This window comes from Poecilia mexicana, unplaced genomic scaffold (genome assembly GCF_051168715.1).
Source record: "Poecilia mexicana isolate PSO_F unplaced genomic scaffold, ASM5116871v1 scaffold_2, whole genome shotgun sequence".
NCBI lineage: Eukaryota > Metazoa > Chordata > Actinopteri > Cyprinodontiformes > Poeciliidae > Poecilia > Poecilia mexicana.
The window spans coordinates 5,829,291-5,852,284 of NW_028263371.1; the positions used below are offsets into that span (position 1 = coordinate 5,829,291).

At 40.8% G+C, this 22,994-nt stretch overlaps 2 protein-coding genes across 3 annotated transcripts in view; one reads left to right on the forward strand and one right to left on the reverse strand.

Annotated features, from left to right (window-relative positions):
• Window positions 1-663: 663 nt before the first annotated feature.
• On the forward strand, window positions 664-9,513 carry LOC106903369 (uncharacterized). The gene is made up of 5 exons (XM_014967103.2): window positions 664-911; window positions 3,737-4,399; window positions 4,789-4,875; window positions 6,487-6,678; window positions 6,898-9,513. Exons 1-5 carry the CDS (start codon window positions 839-841, stop codon window positions 7,083-7,085), a joined length of 1,203 nt encoding a protein of 400 aa, XP_014822589.2. The 5' UTR covers window positions 664-838; the 3' UTR covers window positions 7,086-9,513.
• Window positions 9,514-10,927: 1,414 nt separating this feature from the next.
• The window catches only part of LOC106903367 (nucleosome-remodeling factor subunit BPTF), a 45,224-nt gene continuing 33,157 nt past the window's right edge, over window positions 10,928-22,994 (reverse strand). Inside the window, exons 30-36 of one of the 2 annotated variants that reach the window (XM_014967099.2) lie at window positions 22,075-22,300; window positions 21,643-21,968; window positions 20,702-20,875; window positions 19,586-19,778; window positions 19,065-19,149; window positions 16,183-16,369; window positions 10,928-14,316 (exon numbers count right to left, since the gene is read on the reverse strand). In XM_014967099.2, the coding sequence (XP_014822585.2) occupies window positions 14,280-14,316; window positions 16,183-16,369; window positions 19,065-19,149; window positions 19,586-19,778; window positions 20,702-20,875; window positions 21,643-21,968; window positions 22,075-22,300 (1,228 nt within the window). In that variant the 3' untranslated portion in view covers window positions 10,928-14,279. Of the gene's footprint in view, window positions 14,317-14,351; window positions 15,271-16,182; window positions 16,370-19,064; window positions 19,150-19,585; window positions 19,779-20,701; window positions 20,876-21,642; window positions 21,969-22,074; window positions 22,301-22,994 lie in introns of those variants that run through there. The other variant, XM_088009721.1, reaches the window with a different exon arrangement.

The following is a 22,994-nucleotide window of genomic DNA, read 5'->3' on the forward strand; positions in this document are numbered from 1 at the left end:
CAGAAGGTTCTAACAGCCTAAATTATTTTTATTTCATCATATAAAGTATTCTAATACAAATACTTTTTTTTTTTCTTAAAAATACAAAAACATATTAATGAATCACAGAATTGCGTGTATTGGGCCAAAGATGTCTTTTTATTGAAACTCACTGAATGCCAACATTTTTTAGAAACAAAATTGCCTATAATTTATAAGAAGTAACCCAACATTTATTTTCATTTTAGCTATTTACTTAATGAATATAAACATATATGTCCTTAGAGCAAATAATTGACAGAACCAGAACATTTTATTATATTTTCATTATTCCATTTAGGATTTTTTAAGTATTAATTTATAAAATAAACGACTTCTCAAATGCGTATAAGAAAACTGTAATAACTATCCAAATTACAAATTGCTGATATTCTTTTCTTCAACACTAGAGGGCAGTGAATACTCATCTTTTTTAAATAATCATCTTCAAGCGCGTTAAATTGTGAATTGTATGCTAAAGAGTCTCCTAATGAATGTAAAGGTTAAAAGTTTTATGTATATAAAAATTAAGAAGCCAAGTATGGAGTATTTAATCTGACACCAGATAACAAAGAAAGCTTATTTTTAATAAAATATTTGTGTGCATAGTTCTTTCACACAGTGGGCTCTGTTGGTGTATTTTAAATTATGCACAAATGGTGGGAGTGTCGTGTGAAAGTGTTTGTGTCCCTGTTTTGGGTCAGCCCACACCCTCCCTTTTTACCTCATCCCATCCGCTCCCTGAGCGCTCCTATAAAAATCCCAGGAATCCCAACTTGAGAACAAACAGTGCAGTGAGTCCAAAATCGACCCATCCAAGATGACAGGGATTACTCTGGTTCTTTTGTTTCTGGCGTTTCCTCTTTATGACACAGAGGAACAAGTTGTCAACGGTGAGCTGATTTATGTTTTTTTGTTTTGTTTGTTTTCTACTGACTCGTGGTGTCCATTTTATAGCTTTAGTTATGACCAATACTAGTCACTACATGGCATTATTTGTGTCTGTAATTGGATAAGGTTTATTTAAATACAGTATGCCATATCAGTAAGTTTATTTTTTTATGTATAAGATATTTAATACAGAAAAAGCCTGACTTCAAACAATTATTTTAATAATTGTTTGTAAAAAAAAAAAAAAAAAAAAAAAAACCCAACTACAAAAATATTAGGTTTTTGTTAACATTTTGTTATATTGCTATTATTTCACCATCGTTTATACAGGTAAATCCTATTGGCACATGGCTTCTCATTATCAAACCTGCCTTAAGATGCCAGATATATTGCTAAAACAGATACAATAGTCAATCTAGTGCATACAACTAATTAAAAAAATAACTAAAACAAGCAGACCATAGTATGAATAGCATTGCTAATAAATAACAAATAGCTTTTCCAGTGCTTTTAAAATTTGTTTGAAATCCTCACGGTCAATTAAGCTGCACTGCTTCTGATTCAGCTGTTGTTTATTCGAAGTAGACCTGTATATCTTTTCTACTAAATGAACACTAAATACTTTATGATAAAAGCCTGTGAGTGAAAGCTCTGGATGCTCTGTTTAAGTGGCATAGAAAGTTTACCTCTGATAGTATTTCCGGTATCGATTTCTAAATTAAATAAACTGTTACAGCAACATGCATGTGGAAAACTAATGTACATGTACACATTATCACGGTGGGTGAGATCCTGTGAGGAACCTCAGTGCCCAACATCTAGAAAAAGCTTGAATAGTTAAAATTTTTCAAGTTAGCATTATTCACTTAAACAATGACACCATGGTCAGTGTGAGGCACATATGTGGCTCCAATTAGTTTTAGTTTATTTTAAATAAAATGTTGTAAGTGGACGTGGAAGGATGTATTCTGGGCTCTTCTTATCTCTTTTGCTCCAGTAGCAAGTTAACGGTTCGTAACTGAAGTTAACTCCTTCAACTTTTACCTTGTGGAGACAGTAACTTTCTATTGTAAAACACATAATGACTCAATATGTTTAGGAACACAAAGTGTAAATACTCCAAAGAGTGACTTATGCCATACATTGAGAGGACCCTACAGAAATTTCCCCAGAATTCCCTAGCCCTAGTCGAACACCTAGTGCAATACCTAAGTTTGGTACTTAGGCAGTGCACTAGGTTTGGCACTGCCTAAGTGACAAACCTAGTGCACTTAGGCAGGATGTTGTCCTGAGAGACTTCAGACATTGATTCAGGACCATCAGTGAAGCCACGTGGCTCTGTAGGTGTAACGTGACAAAGGTATCTACGTCAATGTGGGAGCAATGCCATACAAACTGACTGGTTCAAATCCAGGCATGCCACATTGAGGCGATCAGCAGAAAACCTCTCCCGCCTGTTTGATTGTAGATCCATGTCCACAATCAAATACGTTTCCTCAGCCATTCCAAAGACGTCCAAGATGCACATTTTGGCACAGAATCAAAATCCAGTTCACTGAGGATGATAGGAATGTAAAGGTACTCTTCGGATAGCAGAGTAGAGATGTTGAATGACATGGGGACTGGTGAGAAAACTTTAGCTTTATCAAAGAAAGTTGCCTGCTATGCAACAGGTGACCATCAGAATATCATGACAGGAAGCAAAGTCCCTGCAGCGGTTGGCCATAAACCAGACATTGATTCTAGTGACAATAACTGTAGGCCTTCCATAGCTGAAGTTTGCAGTCCAAGCATGTGGAAGCTTGTTGACTCAACTATCGTCCTTCAGACTAGCTGCCTTAATTGGTATGTGAACAATACATTTTGGCATACCATCAGGCCTCTCTTTGAAACACAGTTCACTTCTGAATTGTGGAACGCCATCACCGAGAGTCTAGTGGTTAGGCTTCATAGGACCATTGCTTATCAACCTTAGGCTAATGGACTGTGAGAGATTTCTCAGTTCCATTAAGGCACACACACACCACCTCTGCTGTCAATGTTGATGACATTGGGACGTCTCCAAGCCACCTGGTTTGTCATGCAATGCATCATATTTGACTCCATGCAATTTGGACTCTGCCTCTAAATTAGCCTTGCCAGCAACATGTAAAATGTCCACAGTGAACTTTGAAATACAGGAGAATTGTCTCCAATGTAATTTCTTTTGCCAGGGAGGAGTTGGCAACTAAAGAAAGATAGCAGTTCCCAGGTGTTATCCACTCATTACTAACAGACTGCTTCCATGTCATACTCAGAACCGTCAGAGTAGATTGAAATGGGAGCATTGGCTAACCGGATGAGTCAGTAGTGCTACGCTAACTAAAGCAGCCATGGTATCCACCAAAGTCCTGTCTCATTCTTCAGACAGATGACCCAATAGGGTCACAGGATGTTTTGGATATTTGCTTTTTCTTCAGTTCTAATATTTTGAGGTGAAACAAATGATAAGTCTTCTTGCAGAAATCAAACACAAGCCCAACACTGTTTGCAGGTCAACACACAACTGTGTCATCAACATATAGAATGATAGATGGAGAAAGGCATCAGTAATATTCTGACACACATTATTATTAGACATTGCAAGAAGTGTTGTTCCTAATACAAATCCCAGAGGGATACCTTTTGTGACATTTAGGAAACAGGAAGCAAGGCCAAGACAAACAAAGACCCACAGTGAGTGGGATCACTCTTTTAGCAAAGGGAAAATTGTTTTCCAGATATCAGTCATAGTATCAGTTTGAATTGTGTCATTTTGAAGCTGAAGTGCTGTTTGCTTTTTTTCCAGAGCTGTACACCCTTATAGACAAGGGTCCACAGGATCCTGCACCAAGCAACCAAACCAGGCTGGTGGTCAAAGAGCCCACCCTGCCCATCAATGAGCTCTTGGAGAAAAGCAGCAAGTCTAGTGAGTCCAAGCTAAACTTCCACCCAATGCCATCCGCTGTGTGGCCAAAGCACAGCAACCTGGCCCCGGTCCTCCGTCACCCCAGCCCCAACAACAAGAGCAAAAAGGGGCACAAGAGTGACCGTTTAACAGAGCACAACAGTGAGAAAAACAGGGGGGAAGTTGCTGGTTTGCTTCCCAAAACCCAGCTGACGGGAGCCACGAGCTCTGGCTCCAATCGCACAACACAGAAAGTCAGTCAGGACACCCAGACCCACATCAGCCCTCCTCAGCAGGGTGAGCAGGAGGGACAGCCCAACCCCAAACCCAAGACCCCAGCTCAGACACAAACACCCATCCAGCCGCATCAGACAGCGTCTTCACCTCGCAGAGACTCCCCCAACCGACGGCAGGACCCAGAGGAGAACCGACCTGGGAGGTCCGGCCTCTTCCAGTCTGGAATCAGCTCCGCGGCCTGGAACAACAGCCGCCCGCCGGTGTTTTTCACCCAGCGGGCGGCTGGGTCCTCCAGCCTGCTCTACCAGTTTGACGTCCTGAGGCGAGGTAGGAAATCTGACCTGTGTGTGCTCCACATATCTTCTAACAGGGTCCCTGAACTAAATCTCCCACATGGGAATATCTTCATCAAAACAATTCCACTCTTAGAGCATTTATGGTTGAATATTCCGATACATATTGGAAGTTTCTGGCTATAAACATAAGAAAAAAACAGACAAATGAGACGTTTTAGAGGCAACATTTTTAAATGACATAACACAGTAAGAGTTGGAAGTTCAAAGTCAAAGACTCTTCCTCTCTTAAAAAGTCCAGTGCGTTAGTGAGTAAATATGCATTAATAGTTACAGCAGTCATGAGTCTTCCCTGCTATCTTGAGAAAGCAGCACAGACTCTTCTCAAACTTTCTTCTCAAGCTGCCTTTCTCTTCTCCACAGAGTCTGACTACACACACGACGCCTTCTGCATGAGCGAGTGCAGGAAGGAGAAGGATGAGAGGGAATATTACTGCTACAGCGAGTTTGGTATGTTTTACAAAGACACATAGAAGAAATGTAACCATATTTAGAATGCGTTTTTTTATTTCCTTGATGTTTCTCAGCAATTTAAAACAGTTTTAAATATTGTACCACACTTGTTTTGTTTGTTTGCTTTGCTTGAATTACGTTCAACCCATCTACATAGATATGCAAAGACATATTCATCCTCACAGGTTTCTTCTGATTTTGTGTTTTTGTCAAGCTTCGTTGTTTCAAATCATCAAAACAATTTTAAAATCAAAGATAACCTGAGTAAATACACAAAGTTGAGTTTTTCAAGTGACGGCTTAATTTAGTAATCGGAAAAAAAACAACTGTTTGGTTCTATGGGAAAAAGTCATTTCCCCCGGAAGTCTTAGCAGCAATCAAACATTTTCGAGTGAACAAGTCACAAGGTTCTTACCCCGATGTGCAGGAAACGGGGTCGACTTTTCTCGCAGAATTGTTTTTATTCAGTCGTATTTACACATGAAAGGGCCCTTTAAGATTGTTTCACAGCATTTCGATCTGATATAAGACTACACTTTGACTGGGCCATTCCTAAGTCTTTCTGAGCCCTTGAGAGTTGGACCTGCTGATGTGCGGTAGGGTATTAAACAGCAGACTACCGTCCTGCTTTCTAACCCAAGAGGGTTGGAGTGTATCGAGGTCCTGGAGCACACTACCATTTCCATGATGGCATAATGTTCTTTTTCATTATCCTGTTAGTTTTACACCAGATGCCTTAGCAATCACATGTGTTTTTGTTTTGTTTTGTTTGGAGGGGGCATGTGAGACAGACTTTTGGGTTACTCTTTGTTAGCAGCGGTTTTCACATTGGAACTCTTCAATGGAAGCCATTTTTGCTCAATCTGAATCTTTTATTGTTGAATTATGAACTCTGGTCCTAACTAAAGGAAGTGCAGCCTGCAGTGCTTTTCTTGTTATTTTTTCTTTACCTCATGGAAGAGTATCAGACAATCTCTTGGATAAGTTTTGGTTGGTCAACCATGGTACTTGATTCTGACAGGCAGTTTCTCTTAAAACGATTTACTGTGGTGTGACTTGTAAAATTAAACTCGACATTCCAGAGACCATTTTCACATAGCGCCTTGTTGCTTTGGATAGTTTCTTTTTTTTTCTTTTTTTTTTTACAATTAATAAATAAAACAGGATTTCAGACTGCTTTTCGTGGTTTCAAATGAAAACCACGAGAAAAGCAGGTTTTCTTTTCTTTTACTACTAGTAAACACTACTATTTACTAGTAGTGTTTACTACTAGTAAATAGTAGTAAACACTATTTACTACTTAAATAGTGTTCCTACTATTTAAGTAGTAGGAACACTACTTAAATCCTAAATTCAATGTATCGAAATAAATAAAACTTGAAAATCAAAGAATTGTTTTTTTTCTTTTGCCAGATCCGGTTTGTTTCGCCTCGACTCATGTCATTACAGTAATCTAAACTAACCAGCTTCACAGACGTTAAAAATGTGAGGTTTCCTCTTGGTGTATGACTCCTTTTCCAATCATGATTCAATGCATCTTACACTATCCTGGACACCATAATGCCGTTTTCAAATCGTCTAACCAACCGTCTTTCATCTGCTGAACAGCTGTCAATGGGATTGTCCACGACATCGACGTTTTGAGGAAAGGAGTCAGACTGATCACGTTGATGGTGAGCGCTGACGGCTTCTACAAGATGAGTCGTCTCTATGTGACCCCAGACAGCTTCTTCTTCAAGGTTCGCCTCCTGGTCTTGGACACCTTCAAGTGCAGTAAGCCCTGCCCTGATATCAAGCTTGGTGAGTTCAAGAAATTTGCTTTTGAGCTGACCGGGAAAAAAATGTGTCTCACATTTGTATTCGATGCGGAACACAGAATTGTTTTTTTGTTTAGTTTTTTTTTTTTTTTTTGCTGTGATTATGGATTTTGGTGTGTGTTTCTACTAGATCTTGGCCATTCTTCATTGAAAACATGGGATGTAGATCTCAACTCAACCTGCCATCTGCTTTGTCCCACAGGGGCAAGATACATTGTAATGGGTCAGATCTACCACCGGAGGCGCCACCTTCCCAATGACCTCCTGACCCTGCTGGCTGGCAAACTAAAGCCCGGGGATGGCCTCCTGCGCAGCAGCAACTACGTCAAAAGGTTCAACAAACGGAGACACCAGAAAGCTCTGGAGGCCGTCCGCTCCAGGTGTAGGTGAACCACCGACGAGAATATCGCCCCCTGCTGCAGGGGAAGAGACTTCGCAGCCGATCTTACCCAACCTTATGGCACTGTGCAAGAGGGGAGGATGTGCAGTGGATGTGGATGTGCTCTCATATGGACCGCTATCATGTATCATCATATTGGCTTTATCTATGAAGTTCCCAAAGAACTGAACTGAACTGGGGCCTCTTTGATGCAAGCGGGACGCAGCGAAGTACTTTCTGAGGTGTATGCAGACACATTATAGGCACCCACTGGGGGGGTTTCAATGCACAAACAGAAAATACCGACTAGAAATAATTATTCTGCCATTGTTTTGGCGCCCAATCTAGCGTGGCACCCGCATTTTAATACACACCCACTTTTTTTCTCCAATGGATACAAGCAACTTTGACTAACTGGACTCCTCCACGTGCTGGTTTGGGACTCAAGCATTCCTCTCTCACGCCTTCTCCTGAGCTCAACTCGAATTAAACTCTTCAAATGTTCATAGCTGGTAAATGAAGTACCAGAGCTGAACAGGTATCACTTTTCTGAGGAGACACGAAGCTGCTCCAAAGTGTGGGACAAATGGCTTGTTTGTTGAATCTGCTTCCAAATTTGGCATTGGGAAAAGATTCCGTCTGTTTTCCACAATAATTAACACAGCATGTGATGTTGGGACGGTTTACGGTTTAATAATGCTTCAATTTCCTAGACATTGAATCCAGATAGCAAGGTTTAAAAAATGTTGCAAATTTTCGGAATATCATTTTTTTCTGTCGTTATTACTCTTTTCATAACAGTTGCCATGACTTCAAAGAATTATACTGCAACTTTAAAAAAACGGGTCAGTAGATGGTTGGATGGGAGGAAGCTGCGGTCAAATAAAAGGCAACAAATCATAGCGGAGAGTGAAGAGGAGTATTCAGATGGCGGGAAATGAGGAACGTCAGCTGGCTCTGAGAGAGGTTCTGCTTTCTTTAACTTTAATTATGTGTCCACAATGATAAATAGGCCCAACATCAAAAAGGTGGAGGTGGTGGGGTCCAAACACAGCGACGAGGAGGAGTCGTGGGTCTCGCTGGGACCAGGCCATGAATCTAATCGCAGGAATCCGATCCTCCACACACCTGGGCGCTCAAAGAAGCGCCTTCATCGCGGCTTATTTTCCGAGATGCTGAATCTGCTCGGGAGGCCGATGCTCAGAGGGGGGATATTTGAGAAATGTAGAGGGAGCAGCACGGTGAGAGCGGGTGGAAAATGTATAACCAAGAGAGCCTGAGCAGCGTCGGGTTTGTCGAATTGGCTTGTGATGCAATTTCACTTAAACTCTTGCTCTGTCTTTCTAAACTTAGCCTGAATGAAAACCATGTTCTTTCTAGGTGAGAAACATGGCGACGGCGCCGGAGAAAAGCGCGCGACTCATACAGAGGCTGTGGTCTTCGACTCGGCCGTCACAGGTTCGAGTCCCGGCCCTCACCCACAGTCCGCTTTCCTGTCTGACTGCTGTCAAATAAAGGCCACTAGAGCTGGGAGAACAAAACAACTTTTAAATATATTAGGATTACGTGAAATTTTGTTATTCCCAGAAGAAGCGCCGTCCCTCAGAACAGGGCGCAGAAATTAAAGTTTAACAGCCAAATTCTGCTGCGTTTAACCTCTCCTCCTCCTCCTCTTCCTCTTCCTCTTGCTCCTCGCCCCCCGCACGTCCGTCATCTCTGGTCAGTTCCCAGGCTCCACGCAGCCTCTATCAGCGATCAGTGCTGGAGGGAACAGGCGCATGTGGTGGGCAGGAAACGGGAGCCTGATCCACACTGTGGCCACTATCGCAGCGGGAGGACATTCCTCATCACGGAGCATGTGAAGGAGGGGTGTGGGGCGGGTAGGTGGGAATATCTGGTAGATGCTTCCTGTGTGAAGACTGCGCGAAAAAAAAAAAGAAAAAGAAAAACTGTGGGCTTGTGGTCATCTGTGGCGCTCCCGGCGTCCATGAGAGCCTCTGGATCCATTTAGTGGTTTGAGTGGAGGAGATAAAGAGGTGGAGGTCAGGGAGAGGAGAGGGAGCGATGGGAGTCGGTGATGGCTGGATGTGTCATTTAGGATAACTTGATCACAGGAATGGTTGTAAACAGGTCGTGACCTCATCGTCCCTGGGGGCCCACTTCTCCGTTTGGCACCACGGATGACTTAAGAAGAGGTTGAATCAGACACACACACACACACACAGGCCTCGGACCTTCTGGTACAGTGGCCGACAAAAGTACTCACACCGCTTGAATCTTTCCCCCATTTTGTCATGTTACAACTTTATTTAACTTTATTGAGCTTTTTGTTGTTCAGGATTTTATGTAATATACCAGTATAGAATTGTGAAGTTGTGGGAATATGATGACATGGTTTTTGCTAACTTTTTACTAATAAAAGTCTGAAAAGATCTTTCATTTAACGTGTCTTACTATGAAACTCCTAACTTAGTAAATTAGTGTGGTATTATCGGGAAACTAGCAGCTCACATCTCCTTGAATACACCCTCCACACTTTGATACATGGCAGTGGCTGCATGGTCCTGTGGGGAAAACATCCTTTAGCTGGGGCAAGCTGCTGAGACTTCCTAAAAAATGAAGTCAAAAAATGGGCTAGGTTTCCTGAAACAGAAGACTGACTTGAATTAGAAACTGAGCTAGACTGTAGTGTTTTAGTGTTTCATAGGATGCTTGGAATCATTAGCATTGAATATGTTTGTTGTACTGGACAGATATATATATATATATATATATATATATATATATATATATATATATATATATATATATATATATATATAAATCGCAATGTCTTAAGATGGCATTTGTTGTTGATTGATGCTTATCTGTATAAGTCCCAAAACTATTCCAAAACCGTGGCAAATTTAAATATTTGTTTAGTCAAGCTATTTGTACTGCACATTTCATCAACAAGGCACTTCAAAGTGCTTTACATCATAACAATAGTTACCAATTATGAAACAAGCAAACACCACATTTTGTCTAATGCAGTGTTTCTCAACTCTGGTCCTCACCGCCCCCCTGTCCTGCATGTTTTAGGTGTTTCCCTTCTGCCACACACCTGAATTGTATCTCTGGGTGATTAACAGGCTTCTGCAGCACTTGATGGTCATGCAATCATTTGAATCAGCTGTTCTGGAACAGAGGTACATCTAAAACATGCAGAGCAGGGGGGGCAGTGCAGACCAGGGTTGAGAAACACTGGTCTATCATCAGAATGCACATCAATTATAAGGATCAATGTCCCAGTTACCAATCAAAGGAAGCTCTACAGATACTTAACCTTGATTTAAAGGAAGTCATCGTTTTGGCTGTTCTGCAGTTTTCTGGAAGGTTCTTCCAGATTACTAGAGCACAAAAACCGATTCCTGCTTCTACATGTTTGGTTCCTCAGGTGATAAAAGCCAGAATTTATGATTACCTTTATGTGGCTCTGAAGGTTCAGGTCCGAGTCCATCACTACACCGGGCCTGATCTCTAGTTTCTGGCTGTAATAACTGAAGCTGTGGAATTGACTTTTACTCAATCAGGACGTTTATTTATGTGATGAAATTTGATTATAATAAAATAAATATAAAAAAAACCCCCACCAGAAATCATTAATGTCTTGGTTTTACGCAATATTCCAATTTTCTGGACGAACTAAATTTTGGATTTTCGTTAGCCTGAAGTTATATCTACCCCAAAGACCAACAATAAATGGTATCTGGCTCTGTGTGCAATCAACCTGACTTTCATTTTAACTTTTTTTTCTACAAAGAAATTTCAAAGCATGTTTTGCATACTTACACACAAAAAAGACAGAAACATCTCCAAAAAAGTTGACTTTATTATTATCCAGGATGAAATGTCCTATCAAGTACAAAAGAGAGTCTCTTCAGAGTGGCCAGTCTGTTAAAAACATAGAGTGCTTTTTATCTGCAGTTACGTTTCCTCGAGATACTACTTTTTTTTCCTTTTTTTAAAAAATGGATAACTTTTTCCGTCAGTCTGAATAAATAAAACAAGAAATGCAACGTCAATATAGAAGTTATGCCGACTTTTTGTTTTACAAAAAAGAAGAAAAAAAAAATCTGTACAAGTCATCGTGCCACTCGACCGGATCAGAACCGATATGCTCACAATGTGCAGCACTTCTTATATAAAGGGCAATTTCACGTTAAGAACAGAGTCCACTTCAAATAAAAGAGGAAAAAAAATAGTTTAAATTTACAGGAGGACTTGGTTGCTGGTTCAAATAGTCAAAAATAAAAGTTCTACTGCTCTAAAAATCTTTTCTCTCTACATATTTAGACAGCAATAATATACAATAGAGATTACAAACAGAAAATAAAGCACGTCATCATCTTATAACAAAGTAACAAACATTCGGTTGAAAGACAAAGAGAAGGAGACAGAAGCTACATCATCTCTCAACTCTGCTTCCACACAGAAAAAAAAACAACCTCAGGGTTCAAAACAGAGAGAGAAAAAAGTTTCCATCATTCTCTAAGACATCTAAATCGAAAGACATCACTGCTCCCCAACTTTCCTCTCTGAAACAAAAATGGACGAATCACACACACACACAGAAGAAAAGTTCCCAGATATGCTTGAAAAAACGCAGCTATAAAATTTTCATACAAAGACTCCACAGTCGGTCGTCGTTTGAGGTTTGACTCCCAGTCACGCTGCCGCAGACCGCGACATAACTGAGCTGATGCTGAGTGGGGAAGTTCATTATCCAATTACTTTAACCAGACACACACACACCCCCCCCCCCACACACACACACACACACAGAGCGAGTTGAGAGATGCATGTGAGCCAACCTGTCAGCTTCAGACACACAGCTTTGATGAGACTCTGTAATGGAGGGAGCTACAGTACTTTCAGCCTTTCACACAATTCATTTTCTCTAAATGGCCTCCTCCTTTCAAACACAGACAGTTTTTGACTTGCATTTCAGAGCATCGCATGGAAAAAGATAAAAAAAAAAAGAAAAAAGAGGCCGGATGCGGTGGGTGGGATGATCTGTCCGGTGTCGTTTCCCTCTGGACAGTAACATGAAAGCATTTCAGCCTTCTGACAAAACACACACTCCGTCTACCAGACTGCTCTGATAGGGGCTGTGCTGTCAAACATTTGCATCGGGTTCATGCTCGATGCAAACCTACACACCTGTGCAAACGTCAAACTAAAACACTTGAAGAAATAACAGCGTATAATCCTGTGTAGTTGCCTTGCAACAGTATTTATACCCCCTTTTTTCAGCTTTTGTCACATTACAACCAAACCTCAGTGTTTTATCTGGATTTCTTTCAACAGACCAACTTGATAATTGTCATGCCACATTTTATTTATTTATTTTTTACCCAACTTACTTTGGGCCTCTCTCAACTGCTAACGGTTCATGAAAACGCTGTGTGTGGAGAAAAAGAACAAAATAACTGCATACACCCTGAACTAGGGCTCGGCAATGTGGCTTAAAAATTAAATCTAATTTTTCTTTTTAATACCAAATTCAATTTTGATCAAATTTTTTCCATCTTGTGGTCTTTGACGCAGCGCTCAGGATGAGAGCAGCAAATGTCACGGTCGGATAGCGAGGAGCCGGGTGGGTTGTCCCGTCAGACTGTCAGTTCCCGAAACCACACTGACGGTTTTCACAAAAAAAAAAAAACATGTAAAGGCCTACATGGGGTCAGTGTGACCCCACCAGACAGAGTAAATGACCCCATATCTTAAAGCTGCAGGTGAATTAACATTTTCTTTTACAAATGACTGAAATAAAACAGTTTTCTTAAGATATTTTCTAAACTCAATTTGTGAGATGACCTGAATTCAAAGTACAAGTAAATAGAATCTGTAAAACAGGTTGGTAAAAAAGAGATTGTAGTTCTTGGGTGGGCTTATGTCACTCTGGAAACTCAAAGACTGCATAGTTGGAATAATAATAAAAAAAAATCCCAAAATTAAATCTTCAAAAACGGAAACTTTCAGTTAAATGATAAAATCCGTCGCCCAGCCCTACCATCCATATGACGACACAGTGGCACCATTATGCTGTGTTCTTCATGGCTTTCTTTAGGAGCCATAAAACAAAGTTCTTTTTTTAACAACAAAGTTAAAAAAGAACTGCAGAAAACTTTAGAGTGTTAAAGTTCACCTTGAGGGAGAACAAGAACTCTTAACACACAGCTAAATGTGCTAGAACGGCCTAGTCAAAGTCTAGACGTAAAACCAACTGAAAATCTGCAGGAAAACATGAAAACTCATTCACAGACAATTTTCATCCAATATAACAAAAGCTGGACCTATTTTGCAAAGACAAACTGGTAAAACAAAACCTGGAGTTATTCATACTGATGGCTTTTCAGATTATTATTTATTAAACCCAGAAGTTTATTTTTGAGAGCAAATGCAACCAGTATATTTGAAAATGTAAATCAATGAAAAAGATAAATAAAAATTTTGTTTTTGTTCACCTTTAATTTGTTAAAAAAAAAAAAAAGAAAAGAAAAATAATCTTCCCAGTTATCAGTGGAGCTCATTTTAATGGAATTAAAAATTGAGACACTTATTATAACTGCTGAACAGGTTTTTGTACGTCTGAAGGTCTTTTGGTGACGAAAACTGCTAAATTACTTCCAGTCAAAATAAACATGTTTGTAAAATGAAACGATGGCTTTAAACTGAAACCTACAAGGCGTGTGAATAACTTTCTCAACAGTTTGGTTTCCCGTCACGACGATGTGCTTCTTTATGTTGGCCTGTTGCGAAAAATCCCAACAGAACACACTGAAGTCCGTAGATGTGATCAAATGCTCAAAAAGGGGGGGAGGAATACTTTTGGTAGGCTCTGCTAAATGAACTTGAGTTAAATGTATATGGTGATCCGACACCGTGAACCCATCTGACCGACTTTCAGCGCGTAAAGCTGAATCATCCAGAAGGAATCTGTGAGGTTAGGCGGCCATTCCGCATCCAATTATCTTAATTTCATCCATCATCTCGTCTCCTTCATTCCCATCTTCCTCCTCCTCGTACGCTGGAGGGAGTGACTGGTGTGGATGTATGGTCAGGTGGTGGAGTGACACCGATAGGCGGGGGGAGGGGTCCGCTGACAACACGTCCTAACCAATCAGAGATGCGACCTTTGACACTGGGATTTTAAGCAGAAGCTAAGATGCAGCTGACTGTAGCTTGTTGTTATGTGACCTGAAGAAACAGGAGGAAGAAAACGGTTGGAAAACTTCTTTTTGTGTTTTTTTATTAAAAGCTTTACAATATATGACAAAATATGACTAGAGTAGGATACAAAAAAACAAAAAACAAAGTATCGGATGCCAGTGGGTCAGACATTTTGACAGACCAAGCAGCCATGTTGGTTAAAAGTCACTGAAATGTACGACAAGATGTCTGCCCAACTTATTTATGTACAACTTTTTACGATTTATTTCTAACCCCCTTGCCGAGAACACCGAGCCGAGCTTATTCATCAGAATAGGAACGCTAACCTACACTTTTCTCTGTCCTATCTTTTTTTTTTACACTTTCTATCATTATTTTCATTAGAACATAAAAATAGTCCTTCACAAAAAGATACATTATAAACATAAAATAATACATGAGAACAGCCAATAAAAAGAAACTAGGGGTGCATGCTTTTGTTTTCTTGTTGTTAAATGAGGTAAACATGTTCTGTTGTCGTCAAATTAAAAATATAAATTATACGTCTGATTTCACAACCGAAACCTGAATTTTATTCTTCCAAGCATGAAGTACGAAGAAAGAAAACGAAAGTGAGCTTTGACATTTTTGCCTCGTTTCCAGCAGAACATAATTAAAGAAGAAGAAGAAGAAAAAAAAAAAAAAAGTCTTGTGGTGTGAGTGTAAAAAAATACATTTTCCTTTGGAGGCTCTTTGCTACCAACATGGCTGCAGCTATTAAACCTTAGAAAAATTCTTACTTTTGCTTTTGTTTACTTTAAAATAAGAAAAAAAAACACACCTAATGTGTGGCTTATTATAAGCACTTTTTTTTTTTTTTTTTTACAAAAAACAACAAAACAAATGCCGTTTTAAACATGTAAAAACAGCAACATCCAGGATAGAAAATTAAAATATTTTGTTTAAGAGTGACCCCGGCACCCAGGAGTCTGACATCACAATCTGCAAAAAAGAGAGAGAAAGAATGGATGGGAGTCAATACATGCGGGTGAAGTACGTCAGCATTCAGAGCACAGAGAAGCTGAATGAAAACTGGCTTGAAAAAAACAAAAATAAAGAGACAAAACCCAAGTGATGTGAATGAAGTGATGGTAGTATCTGCTGCTTTGAGTGGACAGGAGTTAAATGGACCCTCAGATGTGTTAGTGCTCAGCGCGAGAGGAAAACTCTTTTGCAGACACTTAGAAAACGTCCAAATTCTGTCCTGGGTTTTAAGAAAATAATTCAGAGGACAAAAAAACAACAAACCCCTAACGGTCACACATTTGATAAAATATCAAACTTAAGTATCATATTGGTATCGGCAATACTGATATCGTATCGAAACCAAATATCGTACATCTCCACTGGCACGGTTTTCTTTACTCAAAGGAGTCGACAGCGAGGTTTGAAAGGCGAAAACTGAGTGTTCATTGATTTGAATCCCACAAAAGAAGAAGAAGGAGGAAATGCAGCATCATTAGAAAGCAAAAGCTGAAGGTTGTTAGGAATAAGTATTAAAAACCTCAGTGAAGCCTTAAAAAAAGAAAGAAGCTAATTGAGTGAAACCCTGTTCTGGGTAAGAGAAAGCAGATGGACTGAGCAGCACAAACACATTATTCATAAAAACTGAGGTGAGTTTTGGAGAACCGACGCAGAGGGATGTTCTGAGTGGAGCATGCGCCTCCAGTGACGTCATAAACCAGGGGAAAACGAACACATTTAAAGGAAAAGAAAAACAACAAGAGAGATGGTTTGAAGACATCAAGGAGAAGAGGTTTGAGCTAAAATCATTATTCTTTCTTCTAACTGGTCTAACTCCACCGCCACCATCAGACTTCCTTGCTGCCTCTTCACAGCCCGGCTTCTCCTCACCTGCTGGCTTTGAAGCCTTTGAGCTTCTGGACGAAGAAGTTCTCCAGAACCTCGGCACACTGGTAAAACGGCGAGTCGCTGGGGTTGTAGTACCGGCAGTTGTCGAAGATTTTGGTCATGTCTGCTACGAACTCGGTCAGCTTGACGTACTCCCGCTTGTGTAACCTCTCCTCCATGGTGGACAGGTCTGAGGGGAAAGTTGAGACACTGAGCGCTCGCGACAGGGAACAGCTGTCATGTCGTAATCGGACGCAGCAGATTGATGGTCAGGTTTCGCAATAGGTCGTGTTATGATTCGAATCCTCCGATTAGGCGGTGGATGAAGAATGCTAAACCTCCGCCAGAGCTGACCTCGAGCGTCTCCGGGGCGTCCAGATGAGTCGCTGACATATTACCTATTTATCATTCCTGAGGGGAGCGCAGTTTCTGGAGCAGAGAACGTCAAAACCAAACCGCAGGAATGTTTGAAAACGCAGGAAGTTATCAGAGCTTCCACCGAAAAGATGCTGTCAGTGTTGGGAAGCTTGTTCAATCAATTTACGGAGCGATAAGGAAGGAGAACAGAAAGCAGACGAGGCTTCAGGTAATCTGCTAGAGAAGGGTCCAAACAAACACGTCTAACTTTTTCCCCGACTCCCCCCTTCCATTCAGCTGACCACTGGCAACGTTTCAAAGACCTCCTTTTACTTCTCTCCCCCTCCGTCGTATGATTTCATGCTGAACCCCCTCCATAAACTACCAACAGCTTCAGCCGCGGCGGCTACAGCATTGCTTTAATGTTGTATTTGTTTTGAAAGCAGCGGACGGACAGGAGTTTTCCAGGCCGACACATAGCGAAGTTCGGTTCCACAGGGAGGCCGCGGTGGGCCCTGGAGAGACGCTCATTAACAGTGTGTTTAGATGGAAGTAAAAAAATAAAATAAAATATAAAAAAAAGCCCAGCTCCCTCACCCTCTAAACCCTCTGCCGTTGACGCAAGTCACCGTTTACATGGTCGGTTTGATCTGAGTTGGAGGGCTTCCTTCAGACGGCCGGCGCTCTGAAAGCTGCAGATAGAGAGCGTGGGTGTTGCTCCCAGAGATTACAGTAATTATGGAATAAAAACAGCAGAAACCGCCGCATCAAACAACCTGCTCTCATAAACATGCAGTCAAAATTCGGTGACGGCCGCTCTTCTCTTTCTGTAACACAAATGCACGATGCGTCTGCGAGTAAAAAAAAAAAAGACCCCCGAGATCGCCGAGTCATACGAAGACAAAATGAGGAAGCAGCTCAAGAATCTTAGGCGTGATGAACGTCTGTTCCCACATTCACGTCATAAAATGCAAGAATTTCATCTATTTTGAAAAGTGGAGGGATTTTTTTTTTAATTTCTGGAGAAATTCAATACTGATTCATTTGTAAGATTTATTTTGCAGCGGGAAACAGAGCCACTTTAATGACTTTACTTACAAACGTATTAAATTAAGCTTAATTGAAGGCTTCATTACAATTGCTAATAAGTGGTTTTCATTGTTACCTCACATTTGCTGATTAAAGCCACTTTGCGGAAGTATTTAAATTGGTTTAATTTCTTTTTGCTACAACAACAAACTACCGTATTTTCCGTACTATAAGGCGCACCTAAAAACCTTCAATTTCCTCAAAAGCCGACAGTGCGCCTTATAATCCGGTGCGCCTTATATATGGACCAATATTGAGCCACAACAGGTCCAGCAACGGACCTTACCACAGGGGCCGCGTTTCATTGGCTAATGCCCATTTTAGGTCACAGTGCAGCTACCACGTGCGTGACCGTCTCACAAACACAAGCTACAGTAGTAAACATATGCTAATGTACATTGTGGACCATCAAAACCATGAATGCCGACTTACCCAGCCTTGCAAGAACAATAGGCATCAGTGATCTTGTCCACAGCTATATTTATGCTGAGGGTGTGAGGATCTGCTGTTTTCCTCATCTATCGGTAGCTTTTAGCTGTGACGCGCACAATGTTGGAGGCATCCAGTGGCTCAAACACCTTGATGTCGTCCAAAAAAGATGACATGAACTTGTTGGTTCCCCTGTCCATTGTCGTGGCTGATATGTTGTGAAAATCCGGCAGAAATGCTACGCTAATTAACTCAGATCGAAATGAAAGACGTCATGTTTACACAGACATGCAGTAGGCTGCTTACGACCAACTACGGTAAGCAGCCGCCAACTTCTTTTTCCCCGTAGAAGAAGTAGTGCGCGGTGCATGCTGGGATAGTTGTCAGAACACTGGTTTGTTAATAAAGTTTGATAATACATTTAAAGGGGGGGAGGGGCAGGGGAAGAGAGACAGAGACTGCAGCGGCAGCGTGTCGGTTGGTCTGTGTTACCCAGAAAGCAGTTGGGCATAATATCGCAACACCAACACCGTGAGTGAAACAACGACTGGGCCAGCCTACTATATAAAGTACTCGGGGACCATTTCTTTATTAATGTGGATGTGTAATAATAGAGTATGAAGCGCCTTATAATGCGGTGCGCCTAATGTATGAAAAAAGTCCTAAAATAGGCCATTCATTGAAGGTGCGCCTTATAATCCGGTGCGCCTTATAGTGCGGAAAATACGGTACCTGTATTGTCCATTTTATTGGTAAATGTGAAGCAGAAGGAAAATTATACATAATTTTCAGTGAAAAAAACATTTTCTGAGGAGTTTGATGTAGATCTATATTCACTTAGGAGTGCACTGATGACAGTTTTTAGCCGACAACGATCTTTAAAAAGCATAACTTGCCAATTTTTATTTTGGCTGATGCCAATTTGGGCTTAAACTGAAAAAGACATGTTGAGTAATTTCAATTAAGCAGCACAAAACAATGTTAATCTGGACCAAATTTCCAACACTCACCCATTGGTTCCTTGATGACCTTGTAATAATCAGGGGCGTCATTAGTATCTACTGGTTCCAGGAAGGGCCAAGCCATTTTATGTGCCTGCAGAGGAACGAGAGACAAAAAAAACGAAGAGGGGAAGATGCTTGAGAAAGCTGAAACCAAAGAATAACAAACAGCTCCGCGAAAATTACACTGAAAGCAGGTGGGTCAACACAGATGTTCTACTCCAGCCTCTCTCTCTCTTCACACAGAGACAAAAAGGAGGAGAGACGGGGGGGAAAAAGGGACGTTCGACGAGAAGAAACGAAAACACAGAGGCTTGGCTCATGTCCAAATAGGAGAGGCCGACCCATCAGATGAGATGGACACTGAGGACTTTTGTTTTCTGCTCTGGGGGCTTCGAGGAGCTGTCAGTGTTGGCCAGCTGATCGTTAAACTGCAGCTGATGCGTTTGTGTGTTGCTAATGTGAATGGTCATGAATGGTCTGGACTACATCCAGACCATTCACCGACACCGGGCAGCAACTCTGCTCACCTGTAAGGAGCGCAGTATCCGTCGCAGGCCTTCGTAGTCCTTGTCGGTGAGCGGGGTGAAGACCGTCATGGCGTCCTCGGTGGACTGACACTGCGGACAGACGTACTCGTCGATGTGGTTGGCCTCGCTCTGCAAGATGCCCACACAGCGACCGTGGTACCAGTTCTGACATCGGTCGCAGCCGATGTAGAACCTGGGAAGGTAAAGAACAAAAATAAATGTGGTGCTTAAGACATGTCGTCCTTCACAATTATGCATCACTTTGTGTTAATTTATATATATATATGTACAAATTCACATTGAAATTTGTGGTTGTAACACAAGAAAACATGGAAAAGTTCAAAAGGTGTGAATACTTTTGTGAGATACCATCTATTATGACGTTATTAAAGTAAATAAGATGAGAATGTTTTAGAGTGTAAACTTAATGTTTAAACTCTTTCCTAAATGACATGCATGTAGGGCTGAAACGATTAACTGGACTGATGGTGATTAATTGACTAAATCAACTAATTTATCGATTAATCGTTAACTCAAATAAACAGACTCAAAAACTGGTAATTTGCTGAAAAAAACAATATTCAGAGCAGTAATTATATCAAAACTGTACAAAATAAATATAATGTATTTTTGACTGGAAATATGTTTTAGCCAAAAGTCAAAGTGTCATAATTTTACCTTCACTTGGTTCAACTTCAATAAAAGAAAGATTTTATTGGCATAGCATTTTAAGCACTAAACTGTTTATTGTTTTATTCAAAATAGGAAATTTGTTTGTGTATTTGCATCTATTAATGTATTTCTACAATTGTGTAAAAAGGTCTAAGTGGTTGAATGAAAAATTGTCAGAAAACGTCCATAAAAAAAGTCTGATTAAAACGATTAATTATCAGAATGATTGATTAATCGACAGAGTGATCGATTAATCGCCAAAAATGATTGATTAATCGTCAGGATAATAGGTTCTTTAAACAATCAGTAGTTGCTGCCATACATGTATATTTCTTCTGGTTGGTTATTTTCAAATACCAAAACCTGAGTCAACAGATGGCTCATGTTGACACACACACACACGCACGCGCGTGCGTATGTATGTATGCACACACTCCTCCTTACTGGGACTCATCGTAAGGCGTCTGACAGATGCAGTACAGCTCCTCTGTGCTGCTCTCTTGGCCCCGTTTACACTCCACGCAGATGTAGTCGTCCATCTTTTTGGCCTCCTTCTCCGTGATGCCCACACAGTCACCGTGATACCAGTTGGTGCAAAGGTCACAGCCGATGTAAAACCTGTGGAGAGAGGGGAGAATAATGATTTCAGAGTGCTCCTCTAAAATATTTGCAGATTTAAAAGCTAACTACGTCTAAATCACAAGGCTGAAATCATAAAGTAAGGTTGCAATTTGTAGCAAATAGATCTAATGCCGCGTAGATGTTTATAATGTTGTGTTGAAATTAAATTAATTTAATCCTCACATCAGTACTTTATTACTTCAACTCAGTACAGTCACTAAATATTCAATAGGGCTGGATGATATTCCTTAAAAATAAACTTTTTCAAACCAGATTAGATTTCCCATTTTAATCCATTTTAGGTTAGTATTAGGGCTACGGTACGAGAACTTTTGTTTAAGAGACAACAATCCAAATATTAACAGGATAAAGATGCAATTTTAACAAAACAAAGTCTTAAAATTAAGAGAAAAAAGTTGCTTTGAGAAAAAAGCTTCTAGTATAATGAAAATCTGACAGGACCAGCTCAGTTCGTGTCGTTCTTACTTTGAAAAGGACTCAGACATTTGTTCAATAATTTTAAAGTCCTGCCAATGATAATAGTTTGATGCCAATGTCTTAAATGACAATAAATCTCAGTCTGGCCGTAGAGCTGACCTGAACTCAAAGCCCAAATGAATAGAAGCTTTAAAACATGCTTGAAAAACATGCTTGTCAAGATCTCAATAATCGATGAGATCTCATCAATTATTGATCTCATCGATCTCATCAATAATCGATAAAGTCGATTATTGAGCCCCAATATTTGATAAATCCTTGCATACTTGGTCTCGTCGTAGGGCGTCTTGCAGATGCAGTAGAGCTTCGTATCCTTCTTGCTCTCCTTTGTGCTTGTAGTCGAGATCATTTTCTTCTTCTTGGACTTTGCCGCCGACACCATCTCCCTCTCCTCCTCCCGTTTCCTCTTGTGCGTTGAGGCAACGGAGGTGGCGAGGTGGTGCTGCGAGGAGACGCCGTGCTTGTGAGCTGCAGCTTGCTGCTTTTGACTGTGGGCGGCGGCTGCTGCGGCGGCCTGGGCCGCCTGTTGGGCCGCAGCCTGAGCCTTTTCCTTCTCTTTCCGAATCCGCAGCAGATCCCTCTTTAGCTCCTCCTGACGATTCCAAGGCAGGGAAATATGGAGTTTAAAAATCAGGCCCATTTCTGTTGAATTCGAAACGCTTTTTGTCGCCGGAGCTCTTCGGCGCTTCGACGCTTACCTGAGCCTCCAGCTGCAGCTCCTTGTCGAGAAGCGCTCGTTTTTTCAGGATCTCCATCTTGAGGCTCTCCTTGTGTCGGTAAAGGAGAGCGGAAAGCTTACTAGCGTTAGCCATCCTCCTCTTGGCCTCCACAACCTCTTCCTTCTTCTTCCTCTTAGCTGCCTGTCTTTCATCTTTGTCAATCCGGTCCAGAATGAACTTCATCACCTGGTTGCAAACAATCATCCTGATACAGATGGAAGAAAAATAACAGAGAGAGAGAGAAAGAGAGAGAGAGAGAGAGAGAGAAATGACTTGTGACAAATGTGATGCTAAAAGTCAGAATGTCCAACAGAAAGGAAATTTAAAAGATCTTTTAATTTGTCTCTGCTGAAACCATTAAATCAAACTTAATAGTAAAATCATTCTCAAATCAATGTTACATTTCTAGATCTATGGTCAGTGTTAAATATTTATGAGGGCCCCAGAAGGTTTGGGGTCCCTAAGCAGGTTCTGAGTCCTGGCTGATTGCTTAATTAGCCAAAAAATAACATTTATTTTACTTGTATTTATTTGTTTTAAGACTACATCAGTGTGCTTAAGGATTGTCAACAATGTTTTCCAATGACATAATTACCTAGTCGTATTATTACATTTCCTGTCTACTTTTAAAGGGGCGGTGTTCTGTCTTCCAGCCACATAGTGCCACTCTTAAACACAATCAAGTAACTATTATCTCTAGTTGTTTCTAAAATGATACAGTTTGTAACGCCTTGAAATTGAGCCTCTGTCTCTTTACGAACGTTCTGCTCTTTCTGAAACTCCGCCTTCAGGAAGTCATCACAACATGGCTCCTCTACCAACCGTTAGCAATGTTTTTACCAGCGATTCTCTGAGAAGTAACTCGAATAATGAGCTCAGCTGATGTGCAGCTCCACCAG